General features: G+C 30.4%; 1 protein-coding gene across 1 annotated transcript; it reads left to right on the top strand.

Annotated features, from left to right (window-relative positions):
* Window positions 1-7,518: 7,518 nt before the first annotated feature.
* Window positions 7,519-7,944, top strand: LOC145164286 (uncharacterized). The gene has a single exon (XM_079083008.1). The coding sequence runs from the start codon at window positions 7,519-7,521 to the stop codon at window positions 7,942-7,944; it is 426 nt and encodes a 141-aa protein (XP_078939134.1).
* Window positions 7,945-11,584: the final 3,640 nt, after the last annotated feature.

Genomic DNA, 11,584 nt, shown 5'->3' with positions numbered 1-11,584 from the left:
TAATAAATATACTAAAATACATATACATACTTGCCTCTCTTCTTCTATACCAATATGAAACTTTTGTTTTGCTATCGTACCATGTATGGATGAGAAATTTGCCCTGTCTAACCAAACGGAACCTCGATTGGTGCCAAACCGGGACTGTGTTTTAGTTTTTGCTATTTTCCAATACCGGTTTCAGGAACAAACTGGTTTGGTGCCGCCGATGTCAGGTAAAAAAATCCGGACAAAGTATGAAGGTGAGGAAACCAAATTTGTCCTCTTCTTTAGACTGTCATAACACCTCCATTGATATCAAAATGACATGAATTTTTTCCAACATTTAGTTTTTTTATTTGTTCTTCATTTTAGGCTATTGAAACACTTTATTTGGTTACATATGATTTAGTTACAGGTCTCATAACATAAGGTGTCAAAGTTGAATTGTTTTGTTTTCCAACCTGAAGTTTATTATTTGTACTTCATTTTAGGCTATCTAAACAGCCATACCTCTTTCGTTTGAAGTCGAATTGATGAAATTATTTTCCAACGTGAAGTTTAATGTTTGTTATTTATTTTAGACCATCGAAACTCGTTATTTAGTTATATATTGATTGATTTACAAGCCAAATACATGAGGTAACATGAGATATCAAAGCTGAACTATTTTTGTATCAGCTAGAAGTATCTTTATTTAAATTAGTATATTTTTTAAATAGTTTGGAAATACTACCCCGTGCAAGTACCAAATGTTAGTACAAATATGTTCACCAACTTTGTTGTTTTTTCCGATCATCTTTAACCAAATCAACCCTAAAGCCAAACCCCACTCTATCAATCTCTAACCGAAAGCCAAATACCACCCATTTACTCTAAACCACAATACGAGAGCCTCGATGAGTTAGAGGACGAAATTGTATTGGAAACTCAACCCCCCAACCCCCACGTGTCAAAGGAAAACAACAGGTGCAAGAGACTACAAAGTAGAGGCCAATAACATGGAGTCCCCAAGAAGAGCTAGTGTTGACAAAAGCTTGGGTTGATATTTCAGAGGATTCGGAATAGGGACACAACCAGGGAGATCATTTTTGGCTTAGCATTCTTGAGAGGTTTCACATGGAGTTGGATAAAGATGAAGAGTATCGTACTAACCACCAACTTAATTAAAAGTTTCGAGAAATGTCAAGAGCCGTTTAATAAATGAACAGGTTATACAACAATCTAAAAACCCAAAGGAAAAGCGGCCAAGGAGATGAAGAAATTCTTCAAGAGGCTTTGAAATTGTTAACTCTTAGTCCAAGGTGGAGAAAGTACGAACGAGACGTTATAATAGGAGGAGAACAATAAAAAGAACAAAAATGGGCTCAAGTGGATACATAACTTCTTCCAATGCTTGCATCAGGCTAGATTTAAATGAGGAGGACGAACTCGAGCTAGAAGAAATTGTCCGACCGATGGATAGGGACAAAGCAAAAGGGAAGGGGAAGAGGAATTCTTCCAATGCATCGAATTTCAGCATGGAGACAGATGAAATGCAGAAAATGTCAACGACATTTGATCAATACAATCTAAATTCCGCTGAACAATTGACATTCGACAAAGAAAAAGAAGGAGCGCGAGGAAAGGCAAAAAATTGAGGATATGAAGTTTTTGATGGAAAACACTGATCATGTGTGGGGACCAACAATCGAGCTAGTTAGAGAAGATCATGAAAAAATATTTCCCGTAGATTGTTTCATTTTTTGTAAATCTAGGTTGTATTTTCTCAAATCTTGGTTTTTACTGGTTTTTTTTAATTTTGGTTTTCTTATGTAATTTTTATTTTAAGTAATTAAGTATATTTATTTTAATTAATTTTTGTGTTTATTGATCATTTTTAGGGAGTTATTTTTATTTTTTGAATTATAAATCTTAAAATCAATTATTTTTATTTAAAATAAAAATAAAAATAAAAGGTAGTGAAATGTGATTGTTTCCTGTCTTTTGGTGAGTGAAATGTGAGAGAAAAAAATTGACGTAACACTCAAACAGTGAAACATGACCATAACATATGGCCTTACAGAGGCATCCTCTTATTTCTCTATTCTTAAGATTTATGTGTTTTTTTATAAATAACTAAATGTATGGATCGATACCGAAACTAGTTTAAGAGTGTACATGATTCATTCACATTGCTTTATTAGAAATAGTGAAATCGCCAAGCACACAATATAATAACATACTTTTTTCTTCTTAGCATACTTTTTTCTTTTGCACTACGTGTTTATTTGGGGTTGGATAATTAAATTCTCTTTGCTACATTGCTACTTTGACACCTCTTTTAGTAGCAAAATGCTAAATTCTATTTTAAGTTTAGTAATAAAAAAGAGTAGATTACACAAATCGTTGCTCCAGGTGCCAAAGGCACGTTCAGTCATTATTTTCAAAAATTAACTCGAACCATCTCTTGTTTGGTTTAAACTTGCACGCTTCGTTCCTAATATGCGGCTTTGTTTCGATATTAGTCCGTACCTAATCTGGAATGACCATTATTCCCTTTGTGGAGTTATTTTCCAGTTAATTTAAGTTTAATAATATTATTATTAATTTAAAAAATAGAAAAATAGATATGGCCCCAACCCTAGATGTTAAAGATAAACTCGGTATCTCAAACCCCTACCTACTCCACCCTATTTATCTAGAAATACCACCACCGACGAGAGACCTTGAAGTCAAAATCCGAGCACCAGACCACCACTTAGCACCACCTTGAAATACCTACTGGACCACCACCGTCGAACTACCATCGTCTCTTTCTCACTGTATCTATTACTCCTCTTCTTCTTTGCAGCAGCATCATCACAGGCGATATACTAACGACAACCCTTCGTTCTTAGGGTGGGTTGATGAATGTAAATGATACACACGGAGGTGATACTGTTGATCCACTAAAGGTGTCGATCAAAATCTTTTTTCTTCTCATGCGACTCATGGGGTTCCAATTTATAGGTTTAGTGTTTAGTTAGGATTCATTGGCAGGTTTAGGGTTTATTTTGGTTTGATTTCTGGAGTTTATTTGGCAAATTTATGATGGTCTGATCATGATTGATGGTCGCTTGAAGAGGTGGTGATGATGATTGTTAATGGTGGTAATTGTGGTTGGTTTTCTGCAGGTAAGTGGCAAGGGTTGATGATGGTGTGTTGATGGAGAATGAAAGATGTGTAATGGTGGCTAATGGTTGATTGTGATGGAGGGAAAAAGTGTACCGTTATGGTGGTGAATATAATGGGTATAAAGGTGGTTGATGGTGTTGTGGGGTGGAGAAGACGATGTCCCCCTTCCCCCAATCAATCCCTCTTCTTTTCATTATATGGTGGTGAGGCTGTGATGTATGTTGAAGTTCAATAATCTAGAGCTTGAATCGAAGGATTTCATGAGTGATTTTGTTTGCTTCATTCCCGATTTTAGGTTTGGGGAATGTATACCATGGTGGACTCTAAAAAAGGAGGCAGGAAGATGAGGAATGGATGATAAAAAGGAGGTGGGACCCATAAATATTTAATATCTTTAGAAAATATCTCCCTAAAAGTTTTTTTTGGCTACTTGTCACTCTTATATTAACTTATACATATGTCATTTTCTGATATTTTTGAATAAATATTTTTTCTATTTGTCGTTTTTTCATTTTTTATCTTTTCTTAATTAACAAATCAAATTTACACATCACTTAATAATTGTCTTAACTAAAAATAGTCATAAATTGCAATATTATATTGTATTTAATATGTTTCCTTTTAAATTTAAATTTCAAATTTAAGTAAATTTTTGTTTAAACCTACATATATATTTTTTTGTTTTACCAAACCCGTATAACATACGGGCCTCAGAACTAGTAACCAAATAAATAAAGAGCCTTTTGTCCGTCGTATTCTTCTTCATTTCTACACATGTCATTTTCTTGTAATTTTGATTTACTTATTTTCCAATTGTCATTATGTTGTATTTTTTTAATTTTCTTTAAAAAATGTTGCCTAATACAACCAATATAAATTTAATAAGACTTCTTACAATTAACGGTCTTTCCATAATTTATGCCCAAAATTTAAGTCTCTCTCTCTCTCTCTCTTCATATATATATATATATATATATATATATATATATATATATATATATATATATATATATATATATATATATATATATATATATATATATATATAGAGGGTGAGGTTAAATAGAGAACCATAATTAACCAAGGAACCAATCTTTTTTTCAACTTTTAGAACTTATTTTTTATCAAAAAAAAAACTAAAAATACAGAAATTCATAACTTTTTATCCTTTTTCCAATGATATCAAATTCGATTTTTTTTATGTCAAATTCACAATGTGAATTTTTAAAAATTCACAACGTGAATCTGGATTCACAAGGTGAATCCGAAAAATATTTTTCACATTCACAATGTTAATATATGAATTTAGATATTTTTCGATTTTTTTTTCGATAAAGAATAAGCTCTATAAATTGAAAAAAAGATTTGGTTTCTTGAAGAACCCATAATTATGGTTCTCTATTGAACTTTTCCATATATATATATATATATATATATATATATATATATATATATATATATATATATATATATATATATATATATATATATATATAATGCCACCTAATAATACTAATTATTTTTAAGGTTGTCTACTGTTTTTTTTTCATTAAAGGACTTTACCCAATTTATCATGTTGTTTTTTACTTGTCAACTAAATTTATAATTATTTATTTATTTATTTCATAAAGTGAGTTTTATATGTAATTGAGTAGTTATTTAATTACGAATTAAGTTGTTAAAGAAATATTAATAGTTCAAATACTCATATTAATTATTGGTAAGAAAATATGTGAAATTGGATTAAAATAGTAGAAAAATATATTGTTCTAGTTTTGGAGTAAGCCAAAACAAATTGTTGCATTTGTTTTAGTTTGAACGTTGGAATGTAATTTAAATTTAAAATAGAATAGACATGTCGATTTACTATCACACAAATTATGATATAAGTCAGTATATGTGTTTGGAGAAATATTTGTAATTACTTAATTAATATTATGCATTTTTTAAATGATTTTTTGATGTATTGTGTCAATTAAATATTCATTATATTTTACAAGTAATTCGGGTTCATGATATTCTTTATGTTATTAATATTAATTGGTATACCGAGGAGTTAGATTTTGACAGGAAAATTCTACAGAGCGGGTTTCATTAACTATTTGATTTATTAAGAGTTGAACAGTGACGTGTTTTTGATATCATGACAACTGTTCAACATAAAAAAGGAGGCGTGTTTTTTGTTTATGGATATTGAATTTGTATATCCTTCTATTCTTCAATATACTAATAATCTTGTGTTTTTTAAAGAAAGAGCAATCATTGCACCGAAAAATGAATTCATTCAAGAAGTAAACGATCACTTGTAATCATTATTTTTGGGATCTGAAAAATAATACTTAACTTCAGATAGTCTTTGTCAATAAGATTTTGTTCACGATAACTTTTCTGAAAGTTTATACTCACATGATGTTCTAAATGGTCTTAACCTGTCAGCAAGCCAACTCATAAGTTAGTATTAAAGTCGGTGTTCCAGTTATGTTAGTAAGGAATATTAATTAGAAATGCGGTTTGTGAAATGGAACGGGTCTACAGGTTATAGCATTGGGTAATTGTGTTATAGAAGCATTGATACTTTCCGAAAGCAATATAGGAAACTTTACATTTATTGCAAGAACTTTTTGGCGCCTTCGAATAAAAGGATCCCTTTCGCATTTCAAAGAAGACAACTTCCATTGGATGTATGTTTTACGATGACAATAAACAAAAGTCAAGGACAATCGCTATCAAATGTGGGAGTGTTTTTTAGACAACCGGTGTTCACTTATGGGCAGTTGTATGTTGTATTGTCCAGTGTTAAAATCAGAGATGGATTAAAAATATTAATTTTAGACAATGACAGTAAAATTAATGATATGACATCTAATGTTGTATCCAAACAAGTCTTTGGAAATTTATGGTTCATAATAATGTCAGTATTTTTTTATTAGTAAAGATTCAACACAATTATTTAAAAAATATCAATAGTTTTGTATTTGTATAGATTGAATTACTTAATTATTCACAATTTCGTTTGTATTTTTTTTCAAAAATAACTTTAAAAAATGTTAAATGTTTACACCATGATATTTTTTTAGTCATTTCGTTTACTACACGAGTCTCACACCTAGTAATTATATAAATAAGTTAAAAAGCCTTATAAATGAATTAAGAACATTAAAAGAAATTGGTAAGGGAAATATAGTCAATTTAGATCTTGAGGGATCTGGCATGCAAGTTTATACAAAATGAGAGATGATCCGAGTTAAATTTTGAAAATAAGGACTAAATGTGCATTTTAATATATGTTATTGTACTTTACTCTAATAAAAGAAAGAGACTTGATTTTCACTTATTAATTTATACCAATAGTAATCCGTAACAAAACCGACTTAGCCGACAAACCGTTAACCGAAACTATTATTAACCAATACCCAATGGTTACTAAAATATATTAACCGATTGCAACGGTTATGGTTTGGTTTTGAACAATAACCGAACCAAACCGCCTCATAGACACCCTACTATCAATCATACAACCTTTTCCTTAGGTGTGCCATTTATATGCTTTAATGTTTGTAAGATTAAAATCCCTAATATTCACATATATAAAATTAATTTTTTTACATCCTACACAGGAAGAAATATAGGCAAAGCAATATCCTCAAATAGGTATGAAGGGTAATTTGGTGAGTATTGAGGGAATTCAACAAATTCAGGGGTATGGTATCAAGGGTAATTTTATCATAGCAACCACCATTAGTGAGTGTTGACAGAATAGATCAATAGATACACACATATACATAACTCAAACATGCTTCCACATGAACGACATCTTTTTCTTCACCCATTGCATCATAAACATATACTTGTGAACGGAAACCGAAATAAGATAAAATTATCGATGAAACTGATGAGCTTTACAAAGCCGAAATATGATAGAATTACCTATGAAAATATATAACGCAAAAGGTAAGTGGAACGAAAAACTACCAAATCAAAAATATGGAGTTTTTTTTAACACAAATGGTGTTTTTGAAAAAAAAATATTTACCAAATAGGTATAGTTTTAAAAACATTTACCAAATGGGTGTTATTTCAAAATTTAATATATTTTTCAAAATTTTTAGTTTTTTAATTCTATCAATGTTTATCAAAAAAAATTTACAAACACCATTATAACCAACAATTTTTTTTTTAAAAATAATTAAAATTTTGAGAATTTAGAAAAGGGCATTGATGACACTCTTCCATGGGAATGAAACGCCTTCCTCATTAAAAGGGCATTGATGACTCTTCCAGAAATCCCTCAAAGTTCGGTTGCCATCGTCCTTCATAAACACATATAAATAGAAAGAAGCTGCATGCACAAAAGATATGTAAACTCTTGACAAGTGTTCTACAATGCATAACGTATTCATCTTTGTAATACTGTCATCCTCATTCGCTTTGATAGCTCATTCATGTACGATTACTGCAAAGTGGGATCTTTCTATTCAGAGTACTGTCTATGGTAATATTGTTGCGCATATCAAATCAGGAGATACTGATCTTGGGAATCATACCATTCCATTCGGTGGAAATTACACCTGGTCTTTTTGTGCCAGGATAGATGGTGCCACTCTTTATTATGGCTACTTTTGGTGGGGTTCAAGATTTCAAAGCTTAGCTTTGTATGACATCCGCATTTGTGACATATGTTCAAGATTTCAAGAATCGGGTACCGGACATTGTTATTGGTTAGTAACACCAGATGGATTCTATGTATCTGGAGATCCATATCAAGGTGGGGTTGATCCACATGCAAAGTTTATAAAACAATGGTCTTAAAATATGTGTCATGTTTTTTGCTTTTGTAGCTTGATATTACATAAACAAAAACTTGGTTGATGACATTAGTAGGTGTTTATTTTTCCCGTCAGCAAATGTTTCTAGGGATGTTTTATTCCTCACATTTTATCAATATCAAATTCACAAGTTCTACCAATCGATCTATATGCAACGTACATTAGCCTTGTACAATTAACATAAACATAACCTTGCAACTAAAAACATGTAACGATCGCATTGGTATCTTAAGAGATCAAAATCCACTGGTCAACAATAACTTAGTTTTTAAGACCCATGGATATCTAAAAGGGATGAATAAAATGGAGACCCAAATTAGGCATGTCAAAAATAACCGAAACTTGAACTACCCGTCCTAACCGTTTCAAATTCACGTAGAATAGATCGGGTATTGGGTACGAAAATTCGGGTATACAGTAAGCCCAATATTTAGTTAGTTCGGGTAACGGGTAGGCGTAAAAAAATTCGCGTATACCAAAATACCCGATTTGTTTTTTAAATAATACATTAGCAATATATTACGTTAAATCAAATATTAGCAAACATACAACTTTAACTGTTCTTAATAGTGCTTAAATCATTCCGTAGCAAATACCACTATACATTAAATGCTAAAGACTTAGATCTAAACTGAAGATACATACTACATGATGATCGAAGATAGGCTTGGCATGCCAATGCTCACGATGCCGACATATATATATATATATATATATATATATATATATATATATATATATATATATATATATATATATATATATATATATATATATATATATATAGGTTTATATGTGGATGGACATATATTGTATGGACCAATAAGAATAAAAGAAAAAACAAATCATTAATAAATAATAAAAATGTATAATAGTAATATTAACTACATCTAATTATGGTAAATAATTAAAAAAATTTATTATCCCTTTAAATAAGGGAAATCATACTACTAGAGAAATATAGGAGTACCTACAAGCTATTGCGTTGGTAATTTGTTGGAAATAGGGTTTACCAACACACTTCCAACAAAATTGGTTTGTTGGAAAAAAGGCCGTGGGAAACACAGTAACAACAAAATTCTGACGAAATGTCTAACATATTTCCTACAAAATATTTCGTAGGAAATTTCCAACAAAATACCAACTAGGTTTCCTCACAGAATATTTCCAACAGAATACCAGCATATCATGTTTTCCAACCTATTTCCAACGGAATATTTCCAACAAAATTTCAACAAAATATTCTATTTAATTAAAAAAAATCCAGGTTTTTATCAATACACTGAACTTATAATAATAAAATTAAATATATTAACTTTTAAAAGATAAACCCAATACATTACATTTATAATAATACAAATCCAATATATTAATCTATAAAAATATACACCCAGTACATTACACTTATAATAATACAAATTCAATACAAGAACCTATAAAAATACAAATCTAATACATTTACATATTCTAAATAAAATCCAATACCTTTACCTATTAAAAAAATCCAATAGTCCATTTCTTGTCTAGAATTGGAGAAAAAATGAAAAATCCAACGGTCCATTTCTTGTCTAGAATTGGAGAAAAAAAATGACCTCCACTATCAGATCTGCACAAACAAATAGGCGTTTTAGATTAAAAATTAGATTTGCAATGAATTAAAGACATAGACTTTATTTTCAATCTTGTACTTAATCCAATACCATTAAAAATGTAGACTTGACTGTTAACCAAGTAATGTTAACACTTACTTTGTATCCACTTATCACGGATGTGTGGTGAATCTTGTTTTTAACAAGATCATTTTCTCTTTGATGTTTTATCAAAACAATAGATTAGTAAGCATTTTCCATCAGGATTCTAATACATTGGCCAAAATAAAAATGGATGGACTAGGCAACAATACCTTGAGTAACTATATAGTAGTGCCATCTCCCACTTCTTTATCTTGAAGCTCAACCAATTCAACAAGATTCTATATAACTCAAAATATTTAATTAGAAAAAAGTAATAAGTAGCTATATATCAATTAAAAATAAAATAAAAGATATAATTTGACATGTCTCATATTGGCAGTTGGATGCTCAACATCTCTTGGAAATCTTGGTGCTATGATCTGGGATTCATGTAAAAAATTAAAATCCAACACATAACCATAAGTTGTGTTTTTGGGTTGGCACTATGAACAAATTGAAACACCAGAAAAAGTTGCTAATCAGTTTTCAGAGCATAATCAAGAGCCAAATCACAAATATGTAACAAAAGTATCAAACTCAAAAATCTGTAACAAAAGTAACAAACCAACAATAACATGTATCAAACTCACAGATTCATAGCAAGTATCATACAGATAAATGAAAACAGTGATTCACAGACACATTACAAGAATCTGAATAAAAATCTGAAATCATAGATAAATAACAAGAAAGAAGCTAGGTCACAATGATTTTATCACCTGAGGTATCGACCGGAGGTGTGAGCGTAAGAGAAGAGTGAGTCGAAGGTGTGAACGACTGAGGTGCGTGACAAAGTAGATATGATAGGCAGATGATAGCGATAAGTAATAGTTGATGGCAATCAGAGACAAAGATGGTAACGACGATGGTGGAGGAGGCAGAGGAGCAACATGAGAGACAGTCATCGTCGTTGATGGTGGAGGAGCAATGTGAGAAAGAATAAAGCGAACTACAGGGGTGAAGTGAAAGAGAGCAACAATAATTTTGCTTGGATGGTGGTCTCAAGGAGAGTAACTAGGGTTTTTTATTCATTTCTGTCTTAAGACGTGAAGGGGAGAAAAAGGAGAGAAGATGGAGGATTAAGGTGTTAATTGATTGGGAATGGAAAAGGCGCAATATTTCAATATTTTCAAGAAAATTGAGCGATACGTATTTGACCGCTTTTTTTTATGGATTTGGTAGATATTTCGTTGGAAATCTCCTACTGTTTTCCGACAGAAGATTAAATATAATTATTAAATATATAATTATTATTGTTAGTTTACCATTAAAAATATATTATTCAAAATATAGTATTATTATTAGTTATGTCAGTATACAAATTTATTATTATTTTATTATTATTATATGTATATGTCGTATATATACATTAAACCTTAAATACTAAACCGTAAACCTTATACTCACATGCTTACATGTACAAATACATACATATACACACACACAAACACACACACACACACACACACATATATATATATATATATATATATATATATATATATATATATATATATATGTATATATATATATATATGTTCATGCACACACCACATTATTCTGTATTTTATACGACTCTGATGTATTTTGATGTTTATTGACATACTTTGATTTTACCATGATTTTATGAACATGTTCTGCATGATGGTTTTGTTATTCTAAGATCCATATTAAGCTCTTTAATGGTTAAGACAATGACTTCCAAACTCATATATAACCCTAATGAGATGTCTTAACATGTAAAGTTGGCAATTACATGTAATATAGGGAATATAGTCAATTTAGATCTTGAGGGATCCGACGTGCAAGTTTAAACAAAATAAAGGGTGATCCGAGTTAATTTTTGAAAATATCAACCAAACGTGCATTTTGGTATATATTGTTTTAATT

The sequence above is a fragment of the Lactuca virosa genome, chromosome 3 (assembly GCF_052849685.1).
Source record: "Lactuca virosa cultivar CGN04683 chromosome 3, Lactuca_virosa_CGN04683_v6, whole genome shotgun sequence".
NCBI classification, from domain to species: Eukaryota; Viridiplantae; Streptophyta; class Magnoliopsida; order Asterales; family Asteraceae; genus Lactuca; species Lactuca virosa.
Note: the sequence above shows the minus strand (reverse complement) of the source record. Positions and strands in the feature narration are given on the sequence as shown.

Excerpts from the sequence above, each read along its gene's own strand:
- LOC145164286 (XM_079083008.1), top strand. The coding sequence starts at position 7,519 with ATGCATAACGTATTCATCTTTGTAATACTGTCATCCTCATTCGCTTTG.